Raw genomic sequence first — 15899 nt, 5'->3', positions numbered from 1 at the left:
TAATTACTCAAATAACTATTAGCATAAAACCCAACTTGGTAACGAGTAATTGGGAGAGGATCTAGTATAAAACATTGTGAGATACGGCTCCCTCTGAAATGACGGTAGTTTTCGAGAAAGAAGTAATTCTCCACGAATTTGATTTTGAGACGTCAGATTTAGAATTTAAGGTCTCAAACTCAAGCATCTGAAAGCACCCAATTTCGTGTGACAAGGTTTTTTTTCTTTTTTTGTTATTCACTCGCAAATTCACCGAGCAATTGAGCTCAAATTTTTACAGGTTTGTTATTTTATGCATGTTGGGATACAGCAAGTGAGAGACTGGTCTTTGATATTTACCAATAGTGTCCAGGGACTTTAATGGACTTTTCAGGCTAAAATCACAATTTGAGTCAGAGTTCAGACTAAAGTGGGAAGAACATCATGCCTGTTGTATCAAGTTGAAATACATGCTGAAAAAAACCCCATTTTGAATAAAAACTGAACTCATTCCAAATGACTAAATATCATTAAGTGTCTACCTTGGAAACCAATTGCTTTCACAAAGGCACTTCTCCTTCCGATGTTTGAAACGGTGATCGTGCAGACAATGGGGTTGTTGCTGCTTGTAACATGGCCGACGTTGATACCATAGCAACCATGCTCTGATTCATGGACGTCCTCCACGATTAGTTTACTCACACCTCCATAGCCGCTAAGTGGAACCTGAGCAAACAAAACGCAGAAAGACCAACAGGGTATCGATGAGGGTGTTAAACAGCTACCTGAGGGAATGTTTTCAACGGAAATGGTATTTTAACTTGTTAATTATGCACTTGTTCACCATTTAAATATAATTTTGATATGTGTACACTTCTGAATTTTTTTCGTAATTTTTGATTAAAAAAATCAGGCCCCAACCTAAAGGTTTTGAAAAACTAAAAACACTTCTGCCTTTGACAGTGCAAGTCAAAGGACAATGCTTTGACGTCATGTCTGGGAGTTTACTTTGTTATACCTCCATGCTGCAACAAAGCAGCTTTACAAAATGGAGCTCCCAACTATGACGTTTTGAGACTGGTTACGTAATGGGGCTTTTGGCAAATCTCTCAGAAAAGCGCTGGATAAGGGCATTCGAAATGATTGTGTTTTTTCTACACAATCAAAATTTATTTATAATCATATAAATCGATTTTCCTTATTCATTTGAAGTGAAATTCAGCAAAGTTCACGACTTGAAATTTTTGTTCAAGTGGGTCTTTAAAATGGTCACAAAATCGGTTCAAAATAGTCAAAATATTTGAGAGTTGATTTGATGCAGGGGTTGAGAGTCATTGCTAACAGAGTGGTCTGAAACTAAACAAATCTATGCCTTGGAACAAAATCAAACTATGACTGAAAATTTTTTTTATAAGGGGAGGTACACGTTTGGTAATTGTCAAAGACCAGTCTTCTCACTTAGTGTATCCCAACAAAAGCATTAAATAACAAGCCTGTGAAAATTTGAGCTAAATTGGTCAAGGAAGTTGCGAGAAAATGATGAGAGAAAAAAAACACCCTTCTTGGACGAATTTGTGTGTTTTCAGATAGGAATAAAAGATTTCTGGCTAGAAGTATTTTATTATTTAAGTGAGAAATTACCTCTTTCTCAAAATATATGCAACTTCAGAGGGAGCCGTTTCTCACAATGTTTTATACTATCAACAGCTCTCCAATGCACGTTACCAAGTCAGTTTTTAAGTTAATATTTGTTTTGAGTAATTACCAAATGATACCTTCCCATTAAAGTTAAAATCATAGAGCAGTGTTTTTATGAGAGTCGCGTAAATCCTTTGTGCTTCACTGAGACAAAAATTATTTTCAAGGAATTGCTTTACTAATTTCTCAAAAACTACAGCACCTCAGCAAGTAAAATTTAAGGGAAGCTATCTACCACCATTATGTTTAAAGCCATTGGACACTTTCGGTAAACAGTATTGTCCAAGACCCACACTTCGTGTATCACAACTTATATATAAAATAACATACCTGTGAAAATTTAGGCTCAATCGGTCATCGGAGTCGGGAGAAAAAAAAACACCCTTGTTTCTGCATGTTTCGCCGTGTAATGAGAAGTCCGTAATTCTCGATAACGAGAATTGATATTGTTTTAATGTTTTCTCAAAAAGTAAAGCATTTCATGAAATACTATTTCAAGGGAAGTCTTTCACCATGACCTTCTCTACACCCTGTAAGTTATTTGAAAATCTGTGAACTTTAAAAAAAAAATTGAAAGTGTCCAATGGCTCTAACACGTGTGAGTTTAATAAAAATCATTGGATGCTTGTGTTTTGTGTCATGCCAAAAGTACCCAAACCCTATACATTTTTCAGTCAATAACCCAAGAATGGATGACAACCGGCCTAACCAAAATTTTTCTCCTCCTGCGTTTATACTTTGTTAGTGGTAACTTACATTGTATTTGAAGTTGCTATTCTGTGGCTTAATGCTCAGTTTGGCCTGACTGGTTGCAATGGTTGTCGGAGAGTAGAGAACGTGAACCAGCATGTCCTCCTGTGGCTTGAGAGACACGTACTGGTTGTTATCCGTCGACCATTCACCGGAACCAAAGGCATTCAAGAGCTGATGGGGGGGGGGGGAATGGGTGGTGAAGACATAAGTTCATGACAAGTCCAAATAGATTTTAAAAAGGTAGAAATGCTTAAATGCAGTGGACACTATTGGTAATTACTCAAAATATTTATTAGTACAAGTAATGGGGAGAGGTTGATAGTATAAAACATTATGAGAAACGGCTCCCTCTGAAGTGTTGCAGTTTTCGAAAAAGAAGTAATTTTCCACAAATTTAATTTCAAGCATCGGAAAGCACACAACTTTGTGTGACCAGGGTGTGAAAATTTGAGCTCAATTGGTTGTCAAAGTTGCGAGATAATAATGACAGAAAAATCACCCTTGTCACATGAAGTTGTGTGCTTTAAGATGCTTGATTTCGAGTCCTCAAAAACTAAATCTGAGGTCTAAAAATAAAATTCGTGGAAAATTACAACTTTTCTTTAGAGGAAGCTGCTTCTCACAATGTTTTATTCTATCAAAAGCTCCCCATTACTTGTTACCAAGTAAGTTTTTGTGCTAATAGTTACGTCAACAGCAATACTAATGATGACTTTTGACCCCTGTAATCTGAGAAAGTTCTCTACCTGGAACTGAGCTTTTGCGCCTGATATGTAGAGTCTGAGTTTCAACTCCTCTTCCTTGGCGCAGCTGCGGATTGTTAGCTTCTGCTGTCTGCAAAGATAAAGCAGTGGGGAAAAAAAGAGAATACAGAGTCAGTAAAATGTGGTGTGATCAAGCCAAATGAGTCGCTCAAAAGGTGAAACCTGAACATTACATCCAAGCAGGAAGAATAGTCTGTCCAACCTCATTCCCGGGGGTGATCGATCTCGCTGCGCCATTTTTTCCCAGCATGCCTTGCTCGATCATAACCCCCTTGAAGTGTAACTCCAAAATATCCAAATATAAGGGATATTACAATTAGTCCTGTGGTTGATCCGTTCTGTGTTGGGCGTTAGATGCGCACACGCTGGATGCGCTGTGTGTACTAAAAGTCATAAACTTGCCTTGGCGTTCAGTGTTGCGTGACCAAGAAAAGTGAATACGTACATCTTTATACCCACACGCTTTGGCATAGAGCTTTTTGGAGACCCACGGCGTTTCAAATTTTGCGCGTATATGATAGTCAATCAAAGACACGGATCGGAGTTTCCCTCCCAGGGGTTAGAGACGTACGCACAGCAAGGGGGTGATACGGCGCTGTGTTAGCACTGTAAAACAGTGTAATACAGTGCTAACGCACATCTGTGTATGGGTAAAAAAAAAAATTTGCTAACAATGATAATACTCTCAACATCTCTTATTATAATAATATTAAAACCACATTTGTGCGCATTTCACCATAAAATGTTCAAAAGCGCATTACAAAAATCTACAACCACAAAAAAATTAGCACGATCAGGAAAAACAGCAAAGAGTAAAAAATAACAATATTACACATAAAATAACATAAAATAACATTACGTTGAAGTGAAATATTCCTCAAAGTGCTTTGTACTTTCGAAAGCTGCTGTAGGCTTCGTACCAATAGTTTTCCTTGCCATTTATTTGAAGAGTGATTGCCAAACGATGATTTCTTTCAAAGATGATTATTTAGAAAACTTACAAAGCCCTGCCAATGGGTACCCCTCCCCAAGAGATGAAGTGACGGTTGACCAGGAAGTTAGGCTTGTTGTCGTCTAGGGTCTTCTCTACTGTCTCCCCACGGAGCATCACCTCATAAGACGGACCATCGGGTCTGGCGCACATTGCCAGTTGCCTTGGAGACAAAATACAATAAAACTTAACATCAAAACTGACTTAAATGCAATCTCGGTCAATACATACATACATATAGAGCATTTTTATAGCGCCACTACGTCAAGAACGCAGCGCATCAGATAGGATATACAGAATGTTTGATACAATTCTTAAATGTTGGAAAAGAGTTGGATTTCCTGATTGAGGTGGAGAGTGAATTCCAGGTGTGTGGAGCAAAATGAGAGAATGTAGGACTTGGAGCCGACTTAAGAAGTTTGATTGAGTTAGGTTCCATGAGGCGAGTAGTGTCGGATGCTGAGCATAGACTTGAGCGGCCAGGCTGATGGAGAGACAGGCAAGAGGATAAATAGCCAGGTGCTGTGTTGTTGAGGCATTTATACACATAAACCAAGATCTTGAAGGTTGGCGTAGTGGTACCGAGGGCACTATATGTGGATTAGGATTTAAGTCGCAGCCTGACTGCGTTGGTTTTCGCTAAAATAATTCTCTGGGGGTTTTCCTCCCACATCTTAAATCGAAACTTCCTTAATTGTCTCCTTTGGTGTCTTGACTAGTGAAGTGATTAAGTTCGCTGCTCTGAGAGTCCTTCGCTGACTATTTTCATTTCACTTGGCTTTGCCTTATAAAATAACAACAACAACAACAACAACAACAACAACAACAAGTACAACAATGACTTCAACAACGAAACCAACGACAACGCCAACAACAAGTTATATATGCATGTGATATTTTTTTACAGGATTCGGGAAAATACTGAGTATACAGTGCTTACACACATCAGTGAATGGGTAAAAATCAAAATTAATATTCTTTATCCCCGGTGCAAATTTAACATCTATTATATATCGTTGCCAAAACATAGAATTCGAACTGTCTCTAGCTACCGGGCAATCTCGGTAGTCTAGTTGGTAAGACACTGCTCTAGAATTACAAGGGTCGTGGGTTCAAATCCCAACCGAGTTATATGCCTGTGAAAATTTCTCACAGGACTTGGGAAAGTACTGAGTATACAGTGCTTAATACACACATCGGTGTATGGGTAAAAACCAAAATTAATATTCTTTATCCCCAATTGGAAATTTAACATCTACTATAAAAACTGGTTTGCATCTATGCTTTTGCATCTATATTGTATGCTTTTGTGGGGAACAAGAAATATTTTGATACCAAAATCCCCCCCCCCCCCAATAACAAAATCCTTTCTTCTTTCATAGACACCACCATACCAAAGAAAAACTCACCCAGTGTCTAGAGAAGGTAGCTCCTTTGGTGTGTATTTAACCAGTACATTGACCTCTTGATCTGGGGCTAGCAGGATGGTCTGGGGTACCACGGTGAATACCCCCTGGGCAGAGAACACAGACAGCTCAGTGTCTAGGTGGATGTTGCCGGTGTTCTTGAGGGGTAGCATACGGCCGGTGTGTTCCCCACCGTGGGACTTGAAAGTAATCTCTTTCTATAATGTTAAACAAAGATAAAACTATCATTGCTTAAAGCCATTATACACTTTCAATGCAGAAAAAAAATAAAAGTCAACAGCTATACAATTAACTAACAGCGTTTACAGAAGGAAATGGTGAAAGACTTCTCTTGAAGTATTATTCCATGAAATGCTTTACTTTTTGAGAAAACATTAAAACAATATCAATTCTGGATATCGAGAATTACGAATTATTTTTTAAAACACATGTCATGACACGGCGAAACGTGCAGAAACAAGCCCTGGGTTTTCCCGTTATTTTCTCCCGAATCCGATGACCAATTGAGCCTAAATTTTCACAGGTTTGTTATTTTATATATAAGTTGTAATACACGAAGTGTGGGCCTTGGACATTTTTGTTTACCGAAAGTGTCCAATGGCTTTAATAGTAAAAAAAAAATTTGTTGGTATAAAACATTATTAATTGTAAAGTATTATTGGGTGAGATTCTAAACTTACCGTTAAAGCCCTGGGTATATTCAGCTTTGCTAGACCAACAGTTGCCCTCAGCGCCACGCTGGTGATGGCAACACCTCCATCGGGTACATCTAAAAACACCTCCATCTTGGCTGAAACCTGCTCCGGGGCGCCCAGTGCCCCAGGCGAGGTGGCTTTGTCCCTCGGAGTTGCCCGGAAGTGGACCCAGAGGGTTACTGTGTCATTCTGGCCCTCAAGGGTCACGTGGGTGGGAAGGTTCAGACTGGACGAGTGTTCAGGGTTGGTTTTCGTCGAGTCTCCAGTGTGGAGATAGAAGGAATGCCATGCGGAGGAGTTCTACACAGTAAAATCAAAAACATTACAACTAATTAATCATTAACGTAATGAAGAAGGATGTTAAAAATCCATGTGGACGTCTTTGAAACTTGTGTCATTAAATCAATTTTTAACATTTTCAAAGGAGTTTTACTTCAGTCAAAGACCACAGCCCAATTTCATCGAGCTGCTTACGCAGAAGTTATCGCTCAACCATGTTCTGCTATTAAGTACAAATGAGAAGGATACCACTATTAAATGTTACATGAGACATGGTATTTTGGCCGGTAACCTGAATCTGGCGAGCATAATTTTGCTATGCTTAGGTACCCTTTGCGGTTTAGGCAGCTCTATGAAATTGGGCGCTGTATTAGTGGTGCATCTTAGTAAACAAAATCTCACTTAATTGTCTAAGCTACAATAGGGCTTCAGGCTTCCCCGTAATTCTTTTTTAAAAGCAGAAATTTGTTTGAGAGATTTGAGTGTACAAAGTTCTGAGAAATGCTTGTGAGCCTGGATTCCTCCTTCTTCAAGACCTGGATCCTCTTAGATGTTCACAATTCAGGAGATTTACAGACTATGCATTGTCAAGAATTACAAAACTACAATTTTTGGTGACTGCTTTATACTTCATTCAAGAAATTTGAAGGCCCAAGGAGAATTTAAAAGTTAAATGCACAGTTCACTAGCCCCGTGAGCAACTTTACACAAGAAGCTAAAGCGTAAGGCCTAAATGAAAATAAACCTAAATGAAAAGCTGAACGCTACTTACTACTTTGATGAGAAGCTGTAGAGGAACCCTGGATGAGCCCTTGTTGACGAGATAGATGGGAGCCGATCTTTCCTTACCATAGCTCAGCACACCAAGGTCCAGGGTACCATTCTGAGCACCTTTGACCTTGAGAACCAAAATAATCACAGCATATCGTAAATAGATGAAAAGTCTATATCTTGTGTTTTTGTTTGGTTTTGCTTTTTACACGAGGGGAGGGAAGATGTGTAGGGAAGATAAATTGGTAGATTGAAGTCACATTTGTGGCATCTTGTGACCGAGCGGTAAAAAGAAAAAAGGACTCAAACTCTGCTGGTGGTTCTGATCAGCAGAGTGTGGGTTCGAAATAAGAAATAATAACCTAGGACTAATTATCGTGGAAGAGTAGGGTTGTAACCCTGGTGTGTCTGGTTCACATAGCATGTTTCCTGATGCTTGCGAGCCACAGTGATTTAGTTTACTTATGAGGCATCATTGGTTTGCCAAATAAAAAAGTTGCATCCCCTTAAAGTGATTACATGGCGTCTGATTGACAACACAGCGCAAGATCGCCAATATATTAAAGCGGCTTAGATAGATAGCTCAGTTGGTAGAGCACCGACAGTAGTTGGTTAAAATCCTGCTCCAGTGAAAAACAAAATTTCAAACCACAATCAAAATGATTTGTCGTTCAATATTAAGGGACTAAAAGGGTAGCGACAGTTTCTTCACCGGCCGTTTAAAACCGGCAGGGTCGTTGATGTATGATAAAGGCCCGAGCCGAAGGCAACAACCCTGGAAGGTTTTTAACGGCTGTCTGACGTAATTATGAATGTGAATTGAAGCTGTTTTCACTCTGGATACTTTATACTCGATTACAAAAAGTTGAGAAAAAAAGGACAAAAGACAGTCACAACAGAAAATCACTTACCCCAATATTTGGCTTTTCGGCCCTGGCCAAGACAGTGACAGGTACCCCCTGACTGAGAGATGCTACCTCCCCTTCAGCAACCACAGGGCTGGAGCTCACCTGGATCTGGGCCACGTAGATGCCCGGTTGGTGCGGAACGAAGACAATCTTCACTTCCTCGGTGTGGTGAGGGCTAATGATGGTGCGGCGTTTCACCAAGAATGAAGACAAGCTGTCTGGCGGGAGCTATAAAACAATGTTGCACACAAACACTGGTTTCAATTTAAACTGTGTAAATTTTGTTTAACAAATGATGGATAAGCTTGGACCATGTGTACCAGAAACACCAAAATGAAAGGCAGTTTAGACGATGTGACCTATGTTTACATTCAAACCGCCCTCTGTTGACAAAACACTGTATCTGTCATGTTTCGCCGAGCAAAAAGACACGTTGTCATTATAAGATTTGCATACACTTTTTTAGATGGCTGCCAAAACACAAAGGTTTTGCCTGGCAGTATGCGTGCGAATCATGTTTTGATTTTCGAGTGACTTCAGAGGTCACGTCGTCTGTACTTTTGGTAATTACTCCAAAAGTTAATGACACAAAAACTTACTTGGTAAAGAGACTGAAGAGCTATTCATAGTATAAAACCTTATGAGAAACGACCCCTTTGAAGTTGTGTTACTTAAAGCCATTATACACTTTCGGAACAGAAGAACAAATATTAAAGTTCACAGATTTACAAATATTTACAGGGTTTACAGAAGGTAGTAGTGAGAGACTTCTCTTGAAAAATTATTCCATGATATGTTTTACTGTTTGAGAAAACAAAACAATTATCACAATTAAAACAGTTATCAATTCTCGATATCGAGAATTACAGATTTATTTTAAACACATGTCATGAAACGGTGAACTGTGCGGAAACAAGGGTGGGTTTTCCCGTTATTTTCTCCCGATTACCGATTGAGCCTAAATTTTCACAGGTTTTTTATTTTATGTATAAGTTGTGATACACGAAGTGTGGAAATACTGTTTACCGAAAGTGTCCAATGGCTTTAAACGAAAGAGGTCATTTTCAAACAAAAAATTTGAATACAAGAAAGTTCAAGCAAGAGGCCTTTCACAGGCATTTAAAAAGAACACAATTCTATGCAACAAGGGTGTTTTTCCTTTCACTATTTCTTGCAACTTCGATGACCAATTGAACCAAAACTTACACAGGGTCTCCTTTCATAGAGCTGCTAAGCACAAAAATTTGCTTCGCATAACATTTCTGCCTTGATAAAACCAGGATTACCAACCGCATTTCGACGTGATTTTCAGGATAAGCAAACAACAGCTGAATACCAGTATAACAAGCCATATGCAACAAATGAAAATATTGTTGGTAATCCTGTTTTTATCAAGAAAAAAAATTTCATGCTTAGAAAATGTTTGTGCTTAGCAGCTCTATGAAATTGGGCCCTGGTTTATTTTATGCGTTAGTTAAGATCCACCAAATGAGGATACTGGTCGTCGACAAGTACTTCTCGGACTTGTCTAGTCATGAGTTTACTGGCCTCATGTTAAATCCCAAGCCTCTGGCCTGCAGTCCAGCGTAAAAATCGAGCCTCATGCTTGAACAAATTTACAAATCATCTTTCTTGCTTCTCTACTCTAAGAAAAATAAAAATAAAAACTTCTTGATGCTTATTTGTAAGTTTGAAGTATATTGTTAACTTACTCACCATCATAATATTACTATTAGCCTCTGTCGTGTGTTCTGTTTGTCTAGTCTGTCTTGTGTTTTCTTTCTTCTGTATAGTATTTTATGTTGTTTGTCTGTCCATAGGTTAAGGCACAAAAGCCTCTGCTTCACCCTAACCTAGTTGTTGTTCTACTTTAAGCATGCTTTAAGCTTCCTAATATATAACTATCTTAATCATTGTAAACTTTCACATCCTAAGATACTAAGTAATACTGTAAACTACTCATAATTTGAATATAATTATCAAACTTTGTAAAATGGGTAAGTGTACATGCAAATAAAATAAATGTGTGAAAATACTCACCTCTTCCCCATTGACGCTAACGGACGTCACCTCCATGTGGCATTGAAGCCAGCGTGGGCCGTTGTTCTGCAGAGGTAGCAGGGCCTGCTTGGCTATCCCCAGGCAACATACACCCTTGATGTTTATCGAGCCAACGACAACTGGATTGACAGCTTGTGCTGTGACTCTCACAGGTTGCGGAGGTCCGACGTTTGACATGGCTTTTTAAGAAATAAAGGAAGAGAGATTGACTCATAAAGGAATTTAAAAAAATAAGGGAATCAATGTGTGGTGAAGAGGTATTAAAGTAGTGGTTTAAACCCGCCGAGACCTGGTTCTTGATAATTTTACCAAGACATATTGCGTGATGTGGCACAACTGTTCCAGCCGTTGCTCTCGACCAATAGGAATGAAGAAACTTTCTTATAAGCACAGGTGCAAGCTCACATGTTACGCCCATGTTCAAACACTTTTTACTGGTGTTATATCATCCGTTTAAACACCCCCATGTAATGCCCTCTCGACCAATCAGAATAGATATTACGTATTTATGAATGTTTAATCAAAAACAAGTAGATGTTTACCAATAATGTTGTCCTTGAGTAAATGAGTGCATTAGATATGGTGTATAAAGCACATCAGTATAAAACAACTTGTTCAAAGTGTACTTTAAACTTTAAAAAGTAGTGTTAATAATCTTTCTTCATTTGGGAGTGTCTTAAAAGTCAGGAATTTTCAGGCAGCAAAAGAACGGACCCGTGGGCAAACACTCGCTATCTTTTGGACAGCAAGAACATTCCTGCTAGGCCGCACTATTGTGCTAAAGTACCAGAGAAATCCTTCACAAGTGAATACTCGCATTGGTTCCAATGCAACAAAACGGTCCATGTTCCCTCCCTGGAATACTTATCCGGTCCCATTACAAGGTTCCTACCATTCTGACGTTTGAGATCCTCCGTTGCACCAAACAATGTTCACAGTTCAAACTTCCGACATCCATGTCAAGCAGAGTTTCATGACAAATGTGTATAGGTACACAACTTGCATATTTGTGAATTATTGAGTAATATTAAATTTAATGCAATTTGTTCATAAGTTAAAAGCTTTTACACTAAAAGGGCCCACGGTCTAATGAGAAGGTACAAATTTCAAAGAATTATACAGTTGTGTTTGATATCTTAAATACTTACCATGATCTTGGGCGGTGACTGGTCTGCTCGGCAATGTATTCACTTGATACCCTTGCATTGCAGCTCCCTGGAAACTGGGCAGCGAAGCAAAGCTACTTGCGGTTAGGCTTCCATATCCGTACACACTGGAAGGAATGGTGTGGGTTGACTGGAGTGGCAAAACAGGCATGGTGGCAGAAGGCGGATAGGCTGAGTTTGAGGCAGAAGTGGGATATGATGTGTTGGTTTGACCAGCGAGAGTGACTCTCTCCAGCATAGGTCCCAGATCTCTAGTGCTTGTGAGAAGAGGGTGGTTTGCTGTATTAAGGTTTGGCGAATCTAGACGTTGCAACAGGCTCAACGATGGAGCAGTCTGAGCCGTGTTGATGGTCAGATTCGGAAGGGTCTGCATCAAGCCAAGATCGGAAGGCTGTGACGACACATACGGAGGGTTTGTTGCACTGACCAGCGTTGGTTGTAAGTTTGTGCCTTTCTGAATTGCATCTAGTGTCTTCATCAGCTGACCGCTGACATAGGAGGGAGCTACTGATAGAGTGTTTGCTGGTCTAGAAGTAACTGCCTGTTCATTCAGGTACTGCTTCAAGAGGGCATCTGTCAAGAGACTCTGGCTAGTCAGAAGAGTCGGGGTTGTGGATGTTGAATGAGTTGATATTCGTGATCTGTCAGGATATGCTTGGAAGGATGATATTGGGGGACCATATTGCAGGGCTGTAGGAGGTTTAGACAAATTTGAGGTGTCTACAGTCTGGGTGTCATTGTCACTAGTTTGAGTGGCTGACTCGCTGAAACTACTACTTGCTGAGCGAGGGGAAACTGACATCTTATTAGCACCTGGTGTTCTAGGTGTATCTGGAGATGCTGAGAGTCTACTTTTCACTTTGGTGGAAATATTTTCTGTTGAAGGATCATGGCTTAATTCAAGCAGTGCCTTGCTTCTAAAATCCTCTGTGGGTGTTTGATATTTAGTTTGTTTCAGTGAAGGTGAGGAAGGCCTGACATCAGACATCTGTTTGTCCGCTTCTTCATTCATGGTTTTCTGACTTGTTCGTCTACTTGGCTTATGATAATTGCGTGATAGCTGTCTCCTTGACAAGCCATCATTCTCATCATCTGATGAGGAATCACCATTCTGAGCTCCTGTATGGCGAATAATTTCATGTCTGCTTTCTTTTGGTGAAACACTCGCACCTCTCCCGGGGCTTCTGGGTTTATTTGCAGTCCTTTTAGAATGACCATTAGTCAAATGACTTGAGGTGTCTGTTCTGCTAGGAGATTTCAGGTATTGCTGATTGCTGGACACTCTACCTCTAGTCACGGAGTCTTTATGACCTGCCACTCCTAATTCCATACCCTCTGGTTCCTTAACAGGCCTAGGAGACCTGGACCGATTTCGGTTTCTGTTGTCCTTGGGTGAATGTCTTTGAGAAGCTCTACGAGTAGGCTTTACATCCTCAGTTCTCTCAGTGTGTCCCTGGAACATATATTCCAGATCTTGTCGACTACCTGAAGACACCTTTGTGTTACCATCATCAGTGTTTTCTAGTTCAATCAACTGCTTTCTAGATTTCTTCTCTGTATTTCGACTTTCATCTGATGATCGTGGGGTCCAAATCAAAGTGTCACTGTCCCATGACTCTAAAGAGTCTCTCCCAGCACTTCTGGTTCCTGCCTCCAATTCCTGGGCTCGTTGTATATTCTTTAGACGCTCCGTGTGAACTCGCATGCGAGAGTCAAACGACAAATCAAAACCACGTACTTCATTCATGACGCTGTTTTCAAGGTAATCCTGTGGAGTATTTTGCCTGCTAGGACCCTTCTCCGTTGATGTCGAGCTGGCGACACTGCAACTGCTCGATCGTTTCTTGGTAGCAGCACCTTCAAGAGTTTCTCCTATTGGAGTGTATGTTCTACTTTTGAAATGGTCCGATCTACTTAAATCAGCACTCCCTTCAGATGTTCTTGAAAGATGTTCAAGAGATGTTGCTACAGTTAATGCCTGCATCTCACTATCCTTCAATTTGGGGGGAATTCTATCAATAAGATGCGGATAAGATCTTGACTCAGTGCCAGGTGCAACATTTTTGGGTCTCTCTGGGACTACCATTGTCCCAGGTTCATTACTGGTAGCTTTTGGTGAAGTATGAACTTTTCTTGACATCTCAGAGTGACCTAGGTAACCCATGTAACTCGAGTCTTGCATGTTGAGCTGCGCTGTTTGGGATTTTGAACCACTTCTTGTTGTTCTGGGTGACTTCTTATTCCGAGTCTCCTTATCATTAAAAGCATCAACTGATGATCTGATTACAGGCTGTGTTTTTTGTCTGAGAGCTTGGCTGCTTTGTTGACTTCGTTGTTTTCTGGAGAGAGCAAGGACCATTGCAGCGAGCTCCTCAGGTTTTGTACAGCTTGAAGCACTGGCTATGGCTGCAGCAATAGCCGAGGTAGCTATTGGGGGTGTTCTAATCCCATCCGGTTCACTCTCCTCCCTAAGCATGGCAATCTGTCTTGGGAGTGGGGTGGTGGTATCTTGGAAAGGTTGCACTTTCAGGTTAGGTTTTAATGGCGAAGCAGTCGGTGCCTCTCCAAATGCCTGGTTAATTATAGGAGTCTGGTCTGCATCGCTAGACCTGTCAAATCTGGAGATGCCTCTGGAACGGTCATCGTCGTCCGCCAAGGAGAGGTCACCGAGATTCAAAGAAGCCATCTGGGGGTCATTTGATAGACTCCTGAGTGAGAGACTTGGACGGAATGTCTGGCCGTCCATGGTGGCGTCGGAGCCCTCGGGGTTTGCGACTCTGAAGTAGAGGCTGGCCATCGGTAGTGATTCTCGGTCGGCTGAGTATTCGTCCAGCTCTGCGAATGAGGAGCTGCTTGTGTCTGCTGGTTGAGAGGCCCTGTGCGAGGAAAACTGATTCCTCTCCATGTGATGACCCGAATGATCTGCAAAGTAAGTTGAGAATTTTAAAAGTAAACGCCTGACAGTTTATAAGGAGTATTTTTTTTCCAGGATTAAAAGCATTTACCCGATTTTAAGTGGTTTTCAACTATCTGAAATTGTGAATGGTGGTATTGGCTAGGTGCACCCTACTTTTCTTATATAGCCTTCATATCCCTCACTCAGTGACGCTCAAGACGCTTACATTCAGTATTTTCCTGTAAGGTATTGTGAAGCTTGAAATACATGTATGAGACCACTTTATAGCACCATGTAACGGTTTAAAAGGTGCCGTGGTGCAATATGCAGCCAATCAGACCAAAAACAATGGGGCGAACCCATTCTTTTATTTGATAACTGCACTGGGTTTTACGTGCACCAAAGTAAGTAATATTTTAAGGGAAGTTTTCTGCCATCATTATCTTCAAACTGCGTAAGTTTAATGTAAATCTGTGGACATTGTGTTTTGTGTCCTACAAAAAGTACCCAGACGCTTTAAAGGGAAAGTACATGTTCGGTAATTACTCAAAACAATATTAACATAAAAACTGACTTGGTAACGAGCATTGGAGAGCTAAAAAATTAAAAGACTTCTAGCTAGAAGTCTTTTATTCCTATCTGAAAGCACACAAATTCGTCCTATAAGGGTGTTTTTTCTTTCATCATCTTCTCGCAACTTCGATGACCGAATGAGCCCAAATTCTCACAGGCTTGTTATTTTATGCATATGTTGAGCTACACCAAGTGAGAAGACTGGTCTTTGGCAATGACCAATAGTGTCCCATGCCTTAAACAGAAGCACCAGAGCCTACGTCTAATGCTCTTATAAGCTCAGCCACAAGACACAACCAACATTATCACTTCTTACCTTCTGTGTCCGAGCCGACACCAGAGAATCGGATGCTCTCCCCAAGCTCCGTCATACCCATAACTCCCTGTCCTTTGTCTCTCTCCTCTTCCTCTGCAACTAGACTCAGTCTTGTCGTCTCCATCAGGACCACTGGGTCTTTTCCTTCCGGTGTCTTGATATGACCTGTGCCAAAGCTTGGCTTTAAAGGAACGTTACAGAATTGGTAAGAAACAAAAAATTGTGAAGATCACAGATTTTTTATAAAACTTACACGGTCTAATGATGATGATAGTTGGAAACATCCATTGAAATATTTCTGTCTGAAATGTCATATTTGATGAGAAATAAATAATCTAACTTCGCGTTTGGAGTTTATCGGTCAGTGAGCGTTTTATTAATTTTTATTTTGGCATCGATGCAAACTTGTAATCGGTTTTCACTTTTCTCTCGTGACCCAGATGGACGACCGATCTCAAACTTCTACAGGTTTGTCAGTTTATGTATAGGGTGGATTACATAAAGTGCTTACACTGCCAGCAACTGTTTTGTTAGTTGCGAGATAATAATGAAAGAAAAACACCCTTGTCACACGAAGTTGAATCCAAATTGAAGTCAAATTCTAATTCTGAGGTCTCAAAAT

At 40.4% G+C, this 15899-nt stretch overlaps 1 protein-coding gene across 1 annotated transcript in view; it reads right to left on the bottom strand.

Moving 5' to 3' along the window:
* LOC117289317 (centrosomal protein of 192 kDa-like) overlaps positions 1-15899 on the bottom strand; it is a 52923-nt gene that overhangs the window by 18381 nt on the left and 18643 nt on the right. The window contains exons 11-21 of the mRNA XM_033770389.1: positions 15278-15458; positions 11475-14414; positions 10306-10505; positions 8269-8493; positions 7359-7484; positions 6293-6607; positions 5595-5809; positions 4196-4348; positions 3177-3264; positions 2434-2601; positions 522-705 (exon numbers count right to left, since the gene is read on the bottom strand). Coding sequence (XP_033626280.1) covers positions 522-705; positions 2434-2601; positions 3177-3264; positions 4196-4348; positions 5595-5809; positions 6293-6607; positions 7359-7484; positions 8269-8493; positions 10306-10505; positions 11475-14414; positions 15278-15458 — 4795 coding nt within the window. The remainder of the gene's footprint in view (positions 1-521; positions 706-2433; positions 2602-3176; positions 3265-4195; positions 4349-5594; positions 5810-6292; positions 6608-7358; positions 7485-8268; positions 8494-10305; positions 10506-11474; positions 14415-15277; positions 15459-15899) is intronic.

This window comes from Asterias rubens, chromosome 4 (genome assembly GCF_902459465.1).
Source record: "Asterias rubens chromosome 4, eAstRub1.3, whole genome shotgun sequence".
NCBI classification, from domain to species: domain Eukaryota; kingdom Metazoa; phylum Echinodermata; class Asteroidea; order Forcipulatida; family Asteriidae; genus Asterias; species Asterias rubens.
The sequence above is the reverse complement of the archived record's forward strand: the minus strand, read 5'-3'. Positions and strand labels throughout refer to the sequence as shown.